Below are 19,554 nucleotides of genomic sequence, written 5' to 3'. Positions count from 1 at the left end.
TTCGGACATGTCACTGAACCCCCATTAAGTGCTTGCTGATCAACTCACCAAACTACGACGAAAACAAGAGCAGACCCAACAGCTGCTCGATTTATACGGAAAAAAAAAACGCAGTTGACGCTATGCATTATGAATTGCCACGGACGTAAAGGACTTCAGTTTTACCGATTTCCATAGCTTTTGCGAAGCAGAACGGCGAAAGAGCTGGATACAGGATGTTGCAAACATGTTGCATAAGCGAATTACTCGTGTTCCTTACAGCTGGTCGCATGAGAAAGTGTGGTAACCTAGGTATCCTGTTATTGTTTTTAGTAGCCTTGACGGAGAACCGTGGCAACTTTCATCATGAAGCTCGATAGAGCCTCTGACCATGGTGGCGCCGTGCAACACTAGACTGTAGCACGTGCTATAAAACATCGCACATGCCGCGACTCCCGATAACCTGAAGTCGTCGCCATCACGCAGTATCGCACACGTATGCTTTGAAGGCTCTAAGTTCTGGCTTTAATATGGCAACAGGTAACATGTACGTCAAACAGGTAAATCGCAAAATGTTAGTCGTGACCACAATCAGGTTTTTCTTGACATTGGTCTCCGCGATTGCCGGAGTTATCTCAGAGGCCTTGGTCTTGCCTATCGTTGTACATCGTAAAAGTGGAGACGCAAGTATCCCCATTTGCGGTATATATAAACAGAAGACAACCATCAACATAACATTCTAAGATTCGTAATAAAACAGTTCAATGCAAAGGAAGTGAGAGATAGATGAAGAATGCAACTGAAAAGGTGAAAATCACCGGGGCTATTCGTGCCGCAGATAGAGCGAACTTCGTACCACTGATCGTAAGATACATTGCTCGCGTATGCACTTAATGCCTTTGGCATCATGTGTATGCCCAAATTTAATGCATTTAGGCATTACAAAACACTCGTCAGAGCGATTGCCTCAAACTCGATGTCATGCGATGCTCGCTTGCACTTAAACTGCGAGTTGCAGCACGTCGAAATAATGTAAACACCTTTTGCATTGTGCCTGCAGTTTGCTTTAATGAGCTTCCTACTTTTCTGAAGCGAGGTTGGATTGACGGAAGAAGCTTCACAGGTCCTTGATTTTTAGGAACCCACGCCTCCACTGCAATGAAAGAGTAGGGCTTATGCACGTTCACAAGCGGATGGCTCTCCTTGCAATATCCAGTTATGCCCAGTGCGGCGATGAGGGCGCTGATGGCGGCGTTTTTCGCAGCGCCGCCAGAGCAGAGTCAGACGTCTATATAGCCCTGCAAAGATATAAAACATCGCATGCAAAAGCACCCTCTGCTCTTTGCGCCTTTATACAGACTGACTGTGCAAACAAGGAAATATGCTATTTCTGCTGGCTGCAATTGGTGCAGAAGATATTTCAGGCACTCTTCGACGTTCATGTAGTGAAAAAAAGACACCCCTTCTTTAATAATTTTTCTGTCAAGTCCAGAAGGCAAGCGCAGGAAGCGATCGCGCTATCGGTCACTTGGTCGCGGGTTCGCTTCTCTGTCGGGTTCCACAGAAAAGCTAAAACACTGATTGATATGTGGTGTTTAACGTCCCAAAACCATCACATGATTATGAGAGACGGCGTAGTGGAGGGCTCCGGAAATTTCGACCACCTGGGGTTCTCTAACGTGCACCCAAATCTGAGTACACGGAAAAGCTAAAACACTGCTCAGCTGGAAACAGCGTTGGATGAGGAACTGTATTTTGTCTGAACAATCCCCGTTCTGCTGCAGTCTTCAGAGAGAGAGAGAACACCACTTTATTGTCCTCAGACTTAAGGAGGTAGGTGATCCGCCAGGGCTCTTGTTGCATTACGTCATGCAAGTAGAACGACATAGAATATCGCATACAGCGCAGCGCGTTGCCTCTCCGGGCATCGTAACATCATAATTGACAGCAGACAAAGTTATCGAAACAGAGAGAAAATTGACTTTAAAAGCCCCGGGTTACGGACCGAAAGACGAGAAAGCAGCGTTTGATAACAGCGGACTATTTCCTTCACAGAAGCGTACGTGTCAACAGCATCATCAGCAGGTGACCGGGCAAAGCTGGGACGATCGCATCCGCCCCACTCACCGACATCGAGCGCCACGACGTTTTCCTTCCTTTCCAAGGCCTTCTCGACCAGATCTTGGACCCAGAGCAGGTAGTTGAGACGCTGCGGCACAGCCGGCACCAGTCGACCCTGCGGCAACCGCACGTCCAGCTCGAAGAAGTGCTTGAGCAGCGTCTTGGACAGCGCCCGCTGTGAGTCGGAATCCTTGAAGTCGAGCTTCGCCTTGCCCAGGGTGTTGTAGGTGACGTGCTGCGAGAAATCGAAGTACTTCTCAGCGAGCACCGTGAAGTCCGGCGGCGTACGGAACACGCTCCGTTCGTGCATCGTCAACACATCTCTCTTCATGGCGCAGTGAGTACGCTGCGCGGCGAGCCACGATGGATGGCTTGTAATTAAAGCGCGTTACGCAGTCGACTAGATCGACTTTAGGAGGTGCGCGAGGCTTCCTCGGGAAGTCTACGCGCTATTGTTTTCTAAAAGCGCAAACACCTCGAATGTTCCGCCATATCTGAATTCTAGCAGACGAGGCGTACGCCATGACGCTTGCGGCGTTCTCTTGACCTTTAAGCGCCGCGAAAGCCAATGAGACCTTTTGGTTGACACTGAATGCATGTTTAAATTATAAATAAATTAAATTAATCAGCAGACATTGTTTGCCTGTAATGTATCGTGACTTCCTTCAGGCGATGCTAATCACGGTTATCATGATTGCAATGCCGATCTCCGAGTCAAATTTAGACCCTGATGCTTTGTAGCCGGTACCAAATCAATCCAAGCCTACGCGCGTTTTTGATGTCTGCTGTGAGCACCTCTGTGGCTGTGAGCTTCAGCCTCTTCAGCAGCAAATTGATTCACTTTTGCCCGTATTGAATTACTGCTGGGAGAAATGTCTACGTTGCGATGCATCGTTCGATCTATCGTAGCCTCGCGGATATGCAACTCGCGCCTCATAAGGTGACATTTCAAACATATATGGTAATTTTCGTTAACGTGACTGGGACATTGGTGATGTGCCGATTACTACCGTGTTTGTTTCTCCGTGCAGTTCTGGCAGCCCCCGACTTACCAAGATTTACACTCGCACGGGTGACAAAGGTAAGCGTGTGATTGCAGGTTTGTGGGCGCCTTCGCCGCATGGAATTACTGCTCCTGTGCCTGCGACCAGCGCAGTGCTCCGTCATAAGCTGCAGGAGATAGCGCCGCCTTGCTTTTCTCTACAATAAATACAGCTCCTTGTATTCCATGCAATGCGACTGCTCTGTACAGAAGAGAAAATCGCACGCACAGTTGGAATACAACAGGAACTACTTACTTATGGTAGAGCTGAAGTTCAAATTTGTTGAACCTTAGTTACTGAGTCAGTTAGTTGCATGAATTCTAGTACAACTCATGGTGATTCAAACTTACTAGCAGAAACCAGCACGTCACCTACGAATCCGCTTCTAGCTCTGGGGTCGGTTTCGCAGTTGTTCTGTTACTGCAGGCGTTGATCCGCAAGCAGTTATTCTCAGTTGAAACCAGAGGTATTCCCACTCATTTTTTTTTTCACCAGGACAATGAGTGCTGTAGCGTGCCGTTTTATTTAAAATACTCTAGACGAATGACAGGAAAGTAAACAAATGCAGATCCAACCGACCCCGTTGAAGGTAGTCATCAAATGGTTACGTAAAAGCGCTGTACAGTTGATCTAAAAGCTACGGATGCAAACTGCCAGTATTTTCCTAATGTGTAACGTACAGTCTCAAATTTATGCTGGTTTGTTAGTCTGATCAATTGTATACGCCTTTCTACCAATTAGCAAATTGCTGAGGTGCTACCGTCATTAGTAATACGTTTTCAAAAGCATGCCAGAGCGATACATATCTAAGTACTGTGAAACTATATTTATGTGTAAACGTTATTTTATTCAAGGTGCTGCATGTCAAACCAAATGGTTCTACTAGTATCAGCGTGTGTGCACAAAACACAGTCACCAATGAAAAGTTGTCGAAATCTCGCACATTTAATGACAACAATCATGGTAGTTCATGGCATATGCTACATAATGTGTGAACCGTCTGTGTCAGGGACATCTGCAACGTACACGGGTCAGCGGCGGCGCAAGGACGACGCAGTCTTCGAGGCCTTGGGTGCCACAGACGAGCTCAATTCTCACATTGGCTATGTCCGCTCTGTCCTGAAACATCCGGAGGTCAGCGAACAGCTCAAATGGGTGAGGGCCTTTTTAAGTTAATTTCTTGCAGAGAGGTGCCAGAATTCCTCTTGTACTTCAGGGTTCTATGCTGTCAACAACGAGGGGAAAGAATGTTGTCCCTTCATTTTTAGCGGGCTCGTCGAAAAAGTCACCTTCTACAATACCACCTTGCATCTGGCATATACTCTGTCAAATCGATACTGGATTTACATCCACTGAGTTGGCAATAGAATTGATATGTCTGTTGTGCTGTTTCATGTTCAGCACAGTTAAAAGTGGACAGTAAACAGTCTTATCTATTTTTCTTTCTCTAAAAATTTGTCAGAAGTAAACCAAGTATCATGGGACTTGAGCAGGTACATAGAGACAAACTCATTTGAAATTGTGCTTGCCTGAGCATGGTGAGAAGGGCTTCTAGTCAACGGTCCTGATGGGAAGGAAGACGACACACCAGCAGCGCAGTTGGCCGGGAACTTATTAAGCCCAGTCATGGAGGTCTTCGGTGTAGCAGCAGGCATTGTTGCTCATTACAAAGTTTTCCTCGATTGAGAGCAGTCCCAATGCTGTCGACGTGCAACTTTCTGCTTGTTAAATATGGGTTCTCACGCCTCCACCATGATATCATTACACGGGCACTGTCCTGCCAGGTTTGTACATTAACATCAGCGGTGTATATGTCGAAGGCTGGGGTGGATACACTTTTGGAAAATGGAAACATTATCTCTTATCATTGTCTGATTATCCTGGAAACATTATCTGATTAGCCTCATTTTACAGTTACAGTAAAGCAGGAAGTACTAGAAACAGCAGTATAATTGTGCTAATACTAAGCTTGTGCGAGTTGTAAATTTTAGATTTGAACCAAATTCGAAACGAATAATGCTTTTAGTCGAATAATTTCGAATACTTGCTATGGGCATCCTTGTCATGGCCTAGCGTGCACAATATTTTTTTACATTCGAAAAAAGACCTGTTCTAATGCTTTTTTTTTGTTGTTCAAAGGAAGTTTTGAATAACAGCAGGACTTCACTTTCGGTAGAGTGCAAGTGATAAGCAGTAAAATATGTTAAACATGAAAAAACTGATGAATTGATGTCGGGCTTGACGGCAATGCGGACTTGTTCTGGATAGGAGTTTTCACGGCTTGGTGTCTATTTGCTGCAATGAAATTACTTTTACAGGGGGCTTACATGCACACTAATACTAATTGAAATAGGTGCTTTCACGGCTTAAGAAGTTTCACTGCAGGTGGTTCCACTGCACTGAAACCACCTTTACAGAGAATTGCAAGTGGGATTATAACCTAAGATAGGCAAACAAGAAAACCACCCGAACGACTTATAACCTATTTGTTCATTGGGAATACTTTGAAATGTTCAATAACGTAAATTCGAATTGAAGCGAATCGAAATAGTGCAATAATTGTTTGAATATTTGAAGCATTCGATTATTCGAACAAGCCTAGCTATAACCCACACCATACTTTCTTTCTGTCTGGGGTCACATCTCAATTCGCGGTGCTCGTTGGTAATTGCAGGTTCAGTGCTTGCTCCAAGACCTCCAGGCTTCTATCGCAACACCATTGTCATCAGCATCTGAGGGACAGAGAGGTAAGTTTCTGCGTATTTCTAGAGCATCGCATTTGAAACTGTTTTCATGTAAAGGACGCGATTGCGAATGAATCAGTCATGTGAAATGTAACATGATATGGATTGCTCCGCAGCCAGCATTTAGACGAGAGAGGAGAAGTCACGTTACGAGGAACAATTTTTAGGATTTCTCGTTGAGGATCCATACTGTGATTTGGGCCTACGTTGTTTCACGGCTTTGCGCGGACCAAAGGGGGCTGAGGAAACGAGTCACACATGTTGACGTAGTATGCAATCCACTGGCTTGAATCGCGATTGGGCCCTTTGTATGAATAGAGCTAAAGGATTGCTCAACTCCTAAAAAGACAATTTCTGACTGACTATTTTAGTTCTTTAGTGTAGATGCAAAATAAAAATATGGATTGGTTGAGAAATTGTAATTTACTGCTGCATTCTGATGTAGTGATTTTAATAAGCCAACTTGGTCTGTAAATGTTATATAGTCATTAGGGTGTGGTCACAATCCTGCAGTTTCACTGAAAAGATACAATGTTGACTCAAAAAGCCAAGGATATGCTAAAATTTCTCAGCTGAAGCCTTTGTTGGGTGTGTACTGGAGGTGTTAATGACTGTACATGTCAGTAGTGTAGATGTCCCATTTAGGCAGCATATGGCACATTAGCTGCTACTTTGCAGTCCATGTCATAGAAAAGTAACAATGCCTCACCTATGTCCGATAACATTTGGGAAAATATTCATGTATTAAAACTTTGTACATTGATATCTGCCTGAGTAAGTGTCTGTGTGCACACAAAAAACTGTGATTTCTTGAGCTACACTTTCGAGAGCTTTTGGAGCCTTGCTAATTTAAGTGCTGCATGCACATGCAGTTTGCTTCAGTTTTCCATTCGAAGCAGGGCATCTAAAGCTACTAGTTACAGAGTTTATCGGGCTGTTGAGTTCATTGCATTATGCACAGGGCTCTGATGGTATTACTTAAGATGAAAAATTTTTTTATTTAAGAAGCCAAACTTTTAATGGGTATTACTTAAACATGCCACTATAAACACGCTGTACATATGAAAAAAAGGCGTTTGGGAAGAAGTACATTATTATTATATTATTATTAGTATTATTATTATTAACGCGATAGCATTAGAGAGCTTGTGTTGCAGAAAAGCCGGCGGTGGCGGCGGCCCCTTTGGTTGTGAGCGAAAAATTGTCTGTGCATCTGTGACTGAAAAATCAAGTTACCGAGATAGCTGCGGGAGGCCGCTACTTGTCCACGCATGTGCACACGATCACACTGTAAAAGCCGTGCATTCAAAGAAAAAAAACGTGCTCATGGTCACGAGGCACAGTAGTTTCTTTGCCCTACCACCCCTCCCTGCTTTGCTTCCAGCACTTTTGTCGGGATGAGAGAAGAGAGGATGCAATTGCAGCATGCGACAAACCTTTATAACTCAACTCGCGCTGGACAAATTCTTAAAATTTTTGCAGCGTTCCATTCGTGAGGCAATAAGCTCTTCTAGTGAATTCATTCTACAGTTACTTGAATAAGTGTTTCAGGGCCCCTTTAACGCATTTTGTTCGACAGGTGTCACAACGAAAACGAGCCCATTCAGAGCGCGTGCTGGACCGATCTACTGTGTGCGTGTTTGTGTGCGTGTGTGTGTATGTAACAAAACATATTAATAAGTATGCACTTAGCGGTTGAAGGGTGCACTAGGGGCCAAATTGTGCTATCGCGTTCAACTCTTAAAGGCGAAGCTTGAGGGTGCCCCAATTTTTACTATTATTATTGTTATTATTTTTTTCATGAGTGCCAATTTTACCAAGAAAGTTTTTTAATTATGGTAAAGTTTATTCTGAATGTGCAAAGGAAGAAAAATGTATTTTTCCAATTTGCTTGTCACCGTGTTACTTAGTATTTCATTTTATTTAACGTTATAGCCAAGACTGAATTTCCGGCTGAGCACATTAAGGAGCTGGAACAGTGGATCGATGCACATTCCGAGAACTTGCCACCGCTCAAGAATTTTATCCTTCCCGTAAGACAACTTTTTTTACTCTTCCTATTTCTTGTGTGATGTGGTCTATAAGTGGGATGTGGCAGCCTGCTTCTGAGCAGCCACGTAATAAGTAACGTGGAACCTCGGTCATACATTAGAAAAAAAAAAAAATCGAACAAAGACTCATGCTATTCGGCAGGACGTACCATCCAAATCTATTAAAACATTGTGCAGTTGTACATAAAATATTAAACTTTCACACGAGGATGTGGTATAAAATGGGGACGTATTAGTGAGGTTCAACTGTATTGCAATAGTGTGCACGTAAGCAGGTGAGCTTCTAGGTTCGTTCACATGCGCAGCAAATGTCTCACTTTCTGTTATGGGGAGCGTTGCTTGGTGTCAAGTCTCGTTTGCTGTCCCTGCAGTAAATGTCTAAAATCTTATTACATTCAGTGTATAAGGTTCCGCACAGGGAAACTGCAGCTCTCTTCCCACTTCTTTGTGTGTTAAAGAACCCCAGGTGGTCTAAATTTCCGGAGCCCTCCACTACGGCGTCTCTCATAATCATATAGTGGTTTTGGGACGTTAAACCCCACATATCAATCAATCAATCCCACTTCTTTGTGACAGACCACTGCTAGCACTCTGGCTAGTCCTTATAACCACTTCAATTACATATTGCACTCAAAATTATTTTTTTTATTATTATTATTATTTACAAGTACCTTACAGGCCTCGCAGAGGCATTGTGTAAGGGTGGTCGATACAGAGTAATAACAAATTGGGTTAACAAGTCAGTAAGAACGATGTAGTACGTCAACAACAGCAAAAATATGTCCAAGTACAGAAGTAGTCGTATGTATTCCACAGGAATAGGTAAGTTTAAAACATGTAAAAGATATGCAATAGCGTGTTGGACAGATCAAAATGAAGCGTAGTGAAACAGACTACGCAGTTTACCGTGCTGGTTTGGGTTAATGAACAAAACTTTAAACAACAGCTTCACTGTGATGATGAAAAAAAAAAGGGGGGGGGGGACACACATGAATCCCGCGAGTAAGTGGACCAGCTAAGCATCATCAGTGAAATGGTTGAGAAGATGCTCGCGAAATTTATTGTGATTACGCTGGAGGGCGATGCTGTTTGGAAGACCATTCCACAGTCGTATTGCACGCGGGAGTGACGAGTAGTTAAAAGCATTAGTGGTGCCGTAGAGGCAGGTGTAGCTGAAGTCATTGTGAAACCTGTGCGATAAGTGAGAGGAAAGTTGTAATTGCGCTAGCGGTCATCGAGTGGTGTAGGCATATTTATGAAAGAGAGACAAAAGCGCCTTGTCACGACGAATTGCTAATGGATGGAGTGAAAGTTCGAGCTTTAGCTAGGTTACACTGGACAAGTTATTATAATTCCACGTGATAAAATGACAAGCCCTTTTCTGGATAGCTTCTAATTTCTGTATTAAATATTTTTGGTGAGGTAACCAAATGGATGATGCGTATGCTAACTGAAGCCGGACAAATGTTTGGTAGGCCTGTTTACGTACGTGTTTGTGATATAGTTATTCAAGGAGTGTACGTTGAGCTGCTGGTCGATGAGATGTTGCTAGAGAACTAATACTGTGCTGAAGATTAAGAAACCAGAATAGAAGACAGGACTAGTGAAGACAATCTAATGATTCATTTAGCAATTTACTATGCTCTCTTAGTTGGTCTATATGAGACTTTATATTGGAGTTTATTAAATAATGAGTTATGTTACTCAGTGTTTAATCACCTAGCTCAAGTTTTTCTTGCAACCTTTACCTTTTGCTGCGGCTTTTATCTCTTTGAATAATGACCCTTCTTCACAGGTGTTTAGCCTGTTGTGTTTTTATACTTCTGTATCAAACATGTGAATAGGATTTTATGACAGTAAGCACAGGTGGTTCGTCAAGAGCAACTATCCTTAGAAGAAACGGGCATGAATAACGTTGCTCTGCTACACAACGTGTACAAAGCCAGGACCCATGATACGTGCAAGTTTGTTGTCACTTTATTTGATTTCAACACTGTTTTGATCTATAAGTAAAATAGCATCATCGCTTAAGTGTTATTCCCAAAATATTAAAATGAAAGAAAAGACAAAAACGTTTTCGTTAGAATAACAGAGTATTGTCATGATAATGCATTAGAATGTAGCCCCTTGCTTCATAATATGTCTCATGTATAGGCAGCCCTGCAACATGATTACTTTTGAATGGTATGTTAGCACTTAGTCTTGATGTGAACATCACGAACTGCGTAGAAACATCAACCCTTGATTTGTGTAACGAAGCTTGCTGGTAAATATTAGTCTAGTCAGTGAAAATATTTTAGTGTGCTCAAACAATAATCTGACCATTTGATGTGTGATTGTATTAAGAATTGTGTCTTTCAGCGTGTGTTGGTACAATTAGCATAATCAGTTTAATTGTATAAGAGGTACTTTGTACCCTTAGTTCTTGCACAGTTTGGTACCGCAAAAATGACACGACATGCTCTATACCAAGTGTATCCAGTTTGTATGTTTAGGGAACACAGTTAAGCTTAATTTTAGGTTTTCATTGTCTCTGTCATCTCTTGACCATGCTGTACATGTCCAATGAACTTCGTGCCATAAGTGTCATGAGTGAATGTGGCTGAATGAGTTCTTCGTGCCTGAATAGAGGGATATACTCTAGACACATGAACAGAGTGGACTGTCCTCTTCTGTTTCAAGTCTGGAAGTCCAGCTGGTGCTGCCCTCCACATAGCCCGCTCTGTCTGCCGGCGTGCTGAACGAAGGTATTCGGCTGCATTTCATTCCTGTGCCAAATGCGTCTGATCAAAGTGCATAGGTGCAAAAATTATTTCACTTCTTCAGGCCACTCACAGTGCGGCTTACTGCAGTCCTATGTTCTTATACCTTTAGCACACGTTCTTATGCCATTGCATAGCACCGTTAGATGCACACTGTATTACACCCTTGTGTTTGTGCATGCTAAGGGATGCAAGAATTTCGTGAAACTATACGTGGCTTCTTTGCATACACAGTCAAACCTTGCATGGAAAATGTCATGGAGGCAGAAGAAGGTATATCTGTTGCATGGTTTTGAATCTAGCAAAAAGTTCAGTTTTGACTCTGCTAGTAAATGTCTGCTAGTAAAAACTCTGTTGGTAAAAACATGTGAACACCGGGGACAAACTCGTCTGGAAGCAAAGACAAAACAAGCTGTTATTTCCATTTCACGAAGGGTTCATGTGATAACATTGCCCTGCACTTGAGGCCTGCCGTTGACGGCTTCTAAAGAAGAGAGGAAGTGACCCACCCGTCTTTTGTCAGGGGAAGGAGCATGGAGGTGGGATGGGTTGTGTCGCTCAGGCAACAGCTGTGAAATTTGATTAGAATGGTGCAATAGCGAGCGCTGACCCATGCGCTGTCTTGACAGATATCTGTGAACAGCTTATATGCCGACTGCGCTCTTACTGCTTGCTTCACGTTAAAACGACAGCAGCACAAAAGCCGCTTTGCTCTCTGGTGCGGCCCTCTTCGCTTGAATTTTGTTGAGTTATGCAGTATTGAATCCAAAAGTGTTGGTTGAGAGCTTTACTTCTTCAAACATTCCAGTTTGTTGCATTGTCTTCAAAGCTTGGCTCTTGTGGCAGAACTGTAATTACTTTTTTTTGTTGTTGTGGAAATACCCTCTCATTCTGCACAGCAATTACCCTGTTCTTACTCGCACGTGTACCATTTGATTTGGTGCACTACACAGTTTTATGATGTTGAACTCCTTGTTTGTTATGTAATAATTATTCACGGCTTATTGGGAAAGATACTCCAGAGTTATTGAGACAGGGTGCCTTATTTTTCCAGGGTGACTTCACTTTTCTTAGAAAAAGAGGTGGACGAAGTTGTGATGAAATATATAAATAGGTAAGTACCTGCTTCATGAAATATGTTAATCATTAATGAAATAGAGTTTGAAAAGTAACATAACAACTTGCACTTTATTGTCTGATGAGAAGTGCAGTAGTGCACTTAATTGGGCTGGTTGGTAACATCGTTAGGATGGAAACAGATGTATGAATGCATGATGAGAATTTAAAGATGAGTTCCAAGGCAGAAATAAATCGGCCCTTTTGGCCATTGTACTTCTGTTTGCAATAGGCCGATGCTTTAATGATAGGGCACCAGAACACAGGCTGAATTTGCAGAATAATCGGAAGAGGACACCTGGCAGACCACTGCCGCAGGTGGTGGTGTGCATCAGAGTTTCAGAGAAGCAGATTTTTCGAAAGAGTGAGCAAAAAACTGGAAAGAAAAGTGATGGGGGTGTTACTTATCAATAAAGCTGGCGATCAATCTGTTAATGAACCTTCCATATTTCTCTCCAAAGACGAGATAGCATTCTTGGAAGGCCATGTATGAGTAACCGTTAAGTTTTAGGTTTTAATTAGACAAGGCTGGGTTTCGTTTGTTGATCATCTTCTGTATGACAGAGCACCCTCACCCTTCTGGTTTTGCTGTGGATTGATCCTCTTTAACCAGCTGCCAAGTTTTTGTCGCTTTAATATCTTGCTTTCTGTGCTGATGGGGAGGAACATGCTCAATGCCATGTTTTAAATAGAGCTGGATGTGCGAACTAACATGTTAAACTGTGATAATGTGTGTTTTAGTGTGATGCAACTGTATTGCCATGCGCTTCTGTTTAATCAACTGTACGTTGATTCTGGTTTTGTTAAGAGGTACGTTCATGGTGGTTGCTATTACAGTCAAACCTTTCTATAAGAGACACTGATATAAGAGACAAATGGGTATAAGGGACACTAGTGTGCCTACAAGTAGAATACAGGTTGATGAGAAAATGCATGCGTGTTACCCTGCTTATAAGAGACATCTCATATAAAAAAGAGGAATCGCTGCTTGGAGCATGCCTCTTATAAAGGGGTTTAACCGCAATATGTAATGAAAACTTGGTTTCATCTCTGTCACATACTTCTGGTGTGGCCCACCGATCTAACAGCGGCGTGCGGCAAACTCGCAGGCTTCCACTTTACGTTTAGTCCTGCAATGGCTGAAAGGCCTCCAAGTGGTACATTTCAAATTTGTGTAGGTCAGTCGACCCATGTTGGGTTGCACGTGCAGTGATGTTTGGGTCTGACTGACGTACAGATAGAGCAGACACAGACATTTGATTGAACAGAGACAAGCATTTGGCTTTTTATGTGTGTGGCCTCATGGTGGTGGTGACATGTGACAATAAAAAAAAAAGGCGCTTTCAATCAAATAGAGCTCAGTTTGTAGTACAGCGCTGGTGCTGTTGTACTGCGTCTTTCGTGCCGTCGCTTTTTGCTGATTTATTTCACAAATGTCGCACCAACTTGCCCAGACAAAAGCACTCCTAACAAATGACACTTGCTTGTTTGCTACATCATGAGGGAAAGCATGAGTAGAACTAATGCTTCAGAGCGACAAAAACAGTCGGCCTTATAGCTGAAGACTGTACTGGTAGGCAATAATAAATGGGGCTTTTAAATCTATGGGAGGCGTCATAGGTACCCCATACAAGAGAATTATATTCAGCTTGTAGACTGTGCATGAGTGTGTTTGTACTGCATTAAAGAAGTGCTAAATTGATGCTTTTTTAACTTTTGTTTAAGAAATAAGATATGCTAGTCATCAGTTTGTGGTAGTGATCAACTCTGGTCTCTTGGATCTTTCTATTGCCATGTGTGTGTCAGAACTGTTTTTTTTATCGACACTGTTCACAGATTGAGTGACTACCTGTTCGTAGCTGCACGGGTCTGCTCACACCATGAAAATGCAGAGGAAACTATTTACAAGTGACACCATCTAAAAATACTGTGGCCTTTGTTCACGTTGTAGGGCTTTTCGTAATTAAATGTATTTATTACCGTGCGTAGCGTTGCCCTGTTTTTGCATGTTAGGTGTACACCTTCCTATGAATGCTGTGTGCACAAGTTTCCTATGGTTGCATTGTTGTCTGTTCCTCATAGGGCCACTTGGATAGTTATGAGAAAGAAACAACCTTAAGGAAACAATTTTAACTTCATCGTGGTAAAGAGCTCGTTTCACAGAAATTCCAATGTGGGTGTTTTTGGTGTTGAACACAAAAAATCATCTTGTGCGTGACTGAGAAATAGAAAAAAATGCAAATGAAGTAAATAATGAAAAATTCTGGTTCCGAGTGAGAATTGAACCCAGGCCGTTTGCGTGGCAACTGTTCTAGCACTAAGCCACGTGTCTTCTTGAAAATACAGTGACAATAACTTGCTCTGCTTGGAAATTCAGTGAAAGTAACTTGCATGCTTTACAAACACATGCGTCCTGTATGCATGCTTCACAGTGCAACATGTAATATTGCAGTAGTATTGTAGTATTGTAATATGCGTGGTACAAACGTACATTGGCATCGGGTGTCGGAACATGCGATTATCATGACTTCATGGTCTAAAGCAGGCCACTCTCTACGAGAGACACACAGGTTACTACGTCTTTTCCCTTGAGGCCACGTAGTGGGCGCATAGCAAGTTTGACAAGATTTCATGCGCGAAGTATCTGGTGGTTTAAAGCATGCTACCTATTACAGAGAATCCAGCCATATGCTAAAGCTTCACTGACATAAGCCACTTTGAACTCATTTGCACTAGGGACAGGATATCGCTATCGCATTGAGCTCTTAAAGGCAAAGCTTAAAGGCTCTCCAATTTTTTGCTTGGTTGCTGTGGGTGATGCCCCTTGTCCAGGTCCTCACCGGCTCTTGAGGACCACCAGGTCAAGTCAAAGGTCGCTTACTGGCTTCCTTAGACCAGTTGGGAGAGTCACACATCCACACAACCAGTTCCTCTACATTATAATAATGTGATAATTATACTGCACTACTCTTGAAGACTATGAATGCCCCCTATATATTTCATGGCTGCATTTTCTCTTAGTTTTTTCAGAGATGTTTGTCACTGTGTTTCCTTGGAAATACCTATCTTGTGAAGACTACGCAATTGTGGGTGTCTGTTTGACCACAGCCACACTTTCTATCAATTAGACCATACACCAACCACCCAGTGACTCGGACCTGAAAGAAGTGGGAAGCTTCACAAAAAGGCCAATTTTAATAAAAGTATAGTAACGTACATGGCTTGATATTGAATTCTTATCGTAATGATTTAGATATAGTATACATACTAGCATTTTGTGGCCTGGCTTAGGCGGTGCCGTAGTAAAATGTGAATAGTACACTAGGCTCTCATTAAATGAAACTCTCTGAAATGAAATTGCTGCTTAAATAGAACAACTGCCCCTAATAGGTTTGTTTTTGTATTTGAATTTTGCATCCTGTACATGGCTTGATATTAAATTCTTATTGTAATGACTAGATATAATGTACATGCTGGCATTTTGTTCCCTGGCTTAGGTGGTGTCATAGTGTAATATGAATAGTACAGTAGACTCTCATCAAGTGAAACTATCTGTAACAAAATGCTGCTTGAATAGAACAACTGCCTCTAATAGGATTAGTTTGGTACTTGAATTCTGCACCCTTATTATCTCTCAGTAAAGAAACTCCTGTTAAACCAAACACACTTTCCTGGTTGCTTCAGGTTTCGTATAATGGGAGTCTACTGTATGTAGTCAATGAAAAAGTTGTTCAGCCTTGAAGAAAAAAAATTCAATAGTCGAAACATCGGCTGCAGCACAACCCTGTTTACAAATCTTTCATCGCAAGGTGTCATTTTTGCCTGACTCCTTTTTTTTAATATGTAAAAACAATTATAATGAATGGTCACATGTGAATGGGTAAACGTAAAGGTCTGGTGAAAACTGACGAAACATTTGAGAGCACTATAAATTATCTTAATGTGATGAGCCATGCGAGAAAAAAAAAATCAAAATTGCTCTGCATTCTTTGCGGTCTGAGTAGTTGCATTTTTTCCTGCATTTCCTGTAATTAGGGCATTATTTCATAATTTTCCTTTGTGCAGTATATATATATATGCTATTATGAAATAATTTAGTATTTTGAGGTCTCATTTTAAAAGTATTTACCTATGATTGCAATACCATGTAATTAGAAATAGCAGAACTGTGTCTCATGTTTTTTGAATTTGCAGTATGCTAATGGTAAGATTGTTCTGGCAGGGGAGCTCAATGCATATACTGTACAGAATGTGGCAGGTGGATTTGTAGCACATTTATTGATTGTCGGAAGGCGTAGCTACGCAATGCGCAATTGTGGTTCGGCTCCCGCTTTTTGCTTCTAGCAATGGAAAAGAAAAGCTGTGTTTGCATATGTGCAAGCAACGAATACAATGAAGTGTTTTTTGTGCAAAGAAAAGTATTCTTGTTGCACTTGATTGTGTAAAACCATGTTTTCTGGCATTCCGGAGGCACACGATGCAGCTGCGGATCCAGGGGGTGGGCGGTAGGGGCGATTCAACCCCCCCCCCCCCAATTGTGTCAGCACTTCTCCTTCTCGCTTCAGCGCTTGCCGTCCACTTGCAACCAGCAATCAGGAGAAATGAGTGGAACCATTTGGAGCACACATTAACAAAATTTATGCTATGATAGAGTTCTTGTACTAGTGAAAACAAAAAGGTGATGACCACACCCTCCTCTCCGGTGTTACTTCAAGTGACCGCCCCCCTAAAATGAGTGTCTGGATCTGCCCCTGACACAATGTGTGTGTTAATGGTGATGCGCTTAGGGTATGGAGCAGCAATGGACAAACTACAAAGTCAATGTGTTGGCATGGCAATGTGTAAGCACTTTGCCATGCCAACATGAATCAATTCAACTCACATTACTGATGTGTGTGCCTCGTAACGGTAAGGCTGTCAGCATTAGCATGCGCAGTGTTCAGCTTAAAGGGGGGGAAGGGGCGAAGCATCATTGAATGCCCCTGCTTCCTATTAGGTCAGTGTATGAGACAGACTTTGCCCTTTTTTCCTTGAGTGATTAGCACCCCCCGCACCACGCGCACACCTATGGCTGTTAGCTGCGTGCACTGAGTAGCAATGGTTGCTGAAGCACCATGAATGCACTGTTTTTGCCGTATTCATATGGGCTCTCTAGGTGGCAGAGAGTAAGCGGAACAAAGTTTCGTTCGGTCTGCAATGGCAGGCTAGGTCTGTCACATCTTCTTATCAGAGAAATTTCGTCCAGTTTTGTTTTCGTGCGCAAGCAGACAAATGATTTTCTGTGCACAGTGACTCAATTTCAATTGAGGGAAGTGCTGCTGCATTTTATTTTAACTACCACAAATATGACAACAGGAATTAAGTGCAAGGGGCATTTGATGTGAAGCGGCTGAATCTTTTGGTTTTTTGCACAGTCGACTTTGCATTATTGAAGATTTGTCCTCTGTTTCTTAAGATTTGCTACTAGAGATTTCTCTGGCTGGTACAAATGTTTTTGTATTGTTACTCCACAGGCCAAAGAGATTATGCATTGAAACAGTTAAAAAATAATGGGATTAATCGTGATCATCATCATCAGCCTGACTACGTCCACTGCATGACAAAGGCCTCTCCTATGTTCCGCCAGTCAACTTGGTCCTGTGAATGGGGATTAGACCTGCTAAAAAAATGTTTTTCTTAAGCTGTATACAAGCACGCTACCCGTAAAACCTTGGCTAAATGAAAAAAAAAAAAAGACACTGACGTTCCATGGCTCTATTTTGCACTCTCATTGATTGCCTGGATCCAATCTTTGAACAGTGTTTTGCCACCGGATAAGGATGGAGGAGTTCCGCGCGAGATTATTAGAGCCAGCACACGAATCCTAACCATTCTGCTAACATATTGAAAATGCTAATTATTTCGTGCAAACAGGGGACTTCATAGCATAAAAACAAATTAAAGCCCATCCACGGAGTGCATGATGATGAGTGGGGCGAAGCTTCGGAGGGTTTTTTCGGTAAACTGTGAATCCTCCATCCGTCCGTCTGTCCGGACGTCCGCACCTGCTGAATGAGTCATATAAATTGGTGGTCACATACCAAGAGAGACGTGCATGTACAGACAGCTTAAGGTGCTACACCTTTTAAAACACTTCCGAAACCGGGAATCGAACCCGGGCCTCCTGGGTGAAAGCCAGGTATCCTAGCCACTAGACCATGCCGGAGAACAAGTGGGGCCGCCGCCACCCACCTAGCCATGTTGCCAACAGGGTAAAAAGATTGAAGTTTGTGGGTGCAAATAGGGGACTTGATGATAGCAGATAAAACCAAATACTTCCGCCACCGGAAATCGAACCCGGGCCTCCTGGGAGAAAGCTAGGTATCCTATAGCCACAAGATCATGCCGGAAAACAAGTGGGGCCACCGCCACCCACCTAGCCGTGTGGCCACCAGGGTAAAAATACGGAAGTTGGTGTGCGCAAATAGGGGACTTGATGATAGCAGACAAAAGAAAATGCTTCCGACACCGGTAATCGAACACGGGCCTCCTGGGTGAAAGCCAGGTATCCTATAGCGACTAGACCATGCCGGAGAACAAGTGGGGCCGCTGCGACCCACCTAGCCATGCGGCCAACAGGGTAAAAATACTCAAGTTGGTGTGTGCAAATAGGGGACTTGATGATAGCAGATAAAAAATTGGCCCCATACTTGCATGTTTCATTGCAAATGTCGTTGAAAGACTATAGTCTTGCGTCTGGAGACAACAACACGTTTCTTTGATGTTCCGCGTGAGAAAATTGTTCAATTGTATTCTGGAGGCGCTGTGGTCTCGACCTGTGCAGCGAAGAACGAGTGCATCGAGAAACGTTAGACACGAGCGCTATCTGGCAGTTATCTTTGAAAACGAAGGAAGGCATGCGTGCCTGTCTCGAAGGTGATAAGGTGTAAAACGCAAAGCGATGGGCAGGCGCGACCACCATGTCGTCTTAGCAAAGCATTGGAAACGCCTTTTTGAGCATCGCGTAGCTGTCAGCGCAGCGTGATAAACGCTATGGTCCTTAGAATTACTTACCCATGCCTTATCCACTATAATGGCACACATACAAAATATTGACGCGTTGTTATGGTGCCTCAGATATACGCATTGATTGCTTTTTAATTGACATTCGCACAAGTATGAATGCTAAAACTTGATCAATATTGCTGGGCGCTGCGGATGGAGTTGGCCGTTTGAAGAATCGTTTGGCGCTGTTTGATTTATTCTTACAGAGGACAAACAGGCAAATCTACAGACAGACAGACCAAAATTTTTTTGTATGAGTACCCCAAGAGAGACTATCGTCTTTATAAGAATACTTCCGCCACCGGGAATCGAACCCGGGCCTCCTGGGTGAGAGCCAGGTATCCTAGCCACTAAACCATGCCGGAGTTTTTTTTGTCATGGTATATAATAAAGTATTTGCGCAATAAAGACAAAATCAAGCGAATAAAAGTACAATTAAATCGCGAAAATAAGCGCTCAATGGCTAACACAGCGTGAGTTTCTCACATGGAGAGTTCCTCACATCGTGTTATGCAAACAAAAAAGGGCACACCGAGATCAAACAGTTCTCTAAGATGGAGTACCAGTCCGGTCTAAAGTCTAGCTCGTCGTAGATGTTTTTTAGGTGGATAGCCATTTGAATGAAGTGTGTGCTTGAAGAGGTGGCGGGATCTTCATTGCAGTCTTGCATTCGTGTCTTCCACAAGCTGTGCAT

The 19,554-nt window shown here is 42.8% G+C and overlaps 2 protein-coding genes and 2 non-coding genes across 5 annotated transcripts in view; 1 reads left to right on the top strand and 3 right to left on the bottom strand.

The window, feature by feature from the left end:
- LOC142803978 (RNA N(6)-adenosine-methyltransferase mettl16-like) overlaps positions 1 to 2,738 on the bottom strand; it is a 36,071-nt gene extending 33,333 nt beyond the window's left edge. Inside the window, exon 1 of the mRNA XM_075890376.1 lies at positions 2,107 to 2,738. Within this exon, the coding sequence (XP_075746491.1) occupies positions 2,107 to 2,431 (325 nt within the window). The 5' untranslated portion in view covers positions 2,432 to 2,738. The remainder of the gene's footprint in view (positions 1 to 2,106) is intronic.
- Positions 2,290 to 13,800, top strand: LOC142803979 (corrinoid adenosyltransferase MMAB-like). Of its 2 annotated transcripts, none has more exons than XM_075890378.1 (8): positions 2,290 to 2,437; positions 3,132 to 3,181; positions 4,153 to 4,298; positions 5,818 to 5,890; positions 7,823 to 7,920; positions 10,621 to 10,685; positions 11,755 to 11,814; positions 13,653 to 13,800. In XM_075890378.1, the coding sequence occupies exons 1-8, from the start codon at positions 2,430 to 2,432 to the stop codon at positions 13,726 to 13,728; spliced, it is 576 nt and encodes a 191-aa protein (XP_075746493.1). In that variant the 5' UTR covers positions 2,290 to 2,429; the 3' UTR covers positions 13,729 to 13,800. The 2 variants fall into 2 exon arrangements, with proteins under 2 accessions (XP_075746493.1, XP_075746492.1); XM_075890377.1 differs by lacking the exon at positions 2,290 to 2,437 and adding an exon at positions 2,881 to 3,040.
- A 4,149-nt stretch (positions 13,801 to 17,949) lies between these two features.
- TRNAE-UUC (transfer RNA glutamic acid (anticodon UUC)) lies at positions 17,950 to 18,021 on the bottom strand. Its single transcript has one exon. It is a non-coding gene; the product is annotated as a tRNA-Glu (tRNA).
- A 1,132-nt stretch (positions 18,022 to 19,153) lies between these two features.
- TRNAE-CUC (transfer RNA glutamic acid (anticodon CUC)) lies at positions 19,154 to 19,225 on the bottom strand. The gene has a single exon. It is a non-coding gene; the product is annotated as a tRNA-Glu (tRNA).
- Positions 19,226 to 19,554: the final 329 nt, after the last annotated feature.

This window comes from Rhipicephalus microplus, chromosome 3 (genome assembly GCF_043290135.1).
Source record: "Rhipicephalus microplus isolate Deutch F79 chromosome 3, USDA_Rmic, whole genome shotgun sequence".
NCBI classification, from domain to species: Eukaryota; Metazoa; Arthropoda; class Arachnida; order Ixodida; family Ixodidae; genus Rhipicephalus; species Rhipicephalus microplus.
This window is presented reverse-complemented; position numbering and strand designations above follow the sequence as displayed.

What these genes read in the sequence shown, in the direction of transcription:
- LOC142803979 (XM_075890377.1), top strand. Translation starts at nt 2,973, where the DNA reads ATGTCTACGTTGCGATGCATCGTTCGATCTATCGTAGCCTCGCGGATA. An exon ending in AGCATCTGAGGGACAGAGAG is followed by an intron (nt 5,891 to 7,822) that starts GTAAGTTTCTGC and finishes TTAACGTTATAG; the next exon opens with CCAAGACTGAATTTCCGGCT. An exon ending in TGCCGGCGTGCTGAACGAAG is followed by an intron (nt 10,686 to 11,754) that starts GTATTCGGCTGC and finishes TTATTTTTCCAG; the next exon opens with GGTGACTTCACTTTTCTTAG.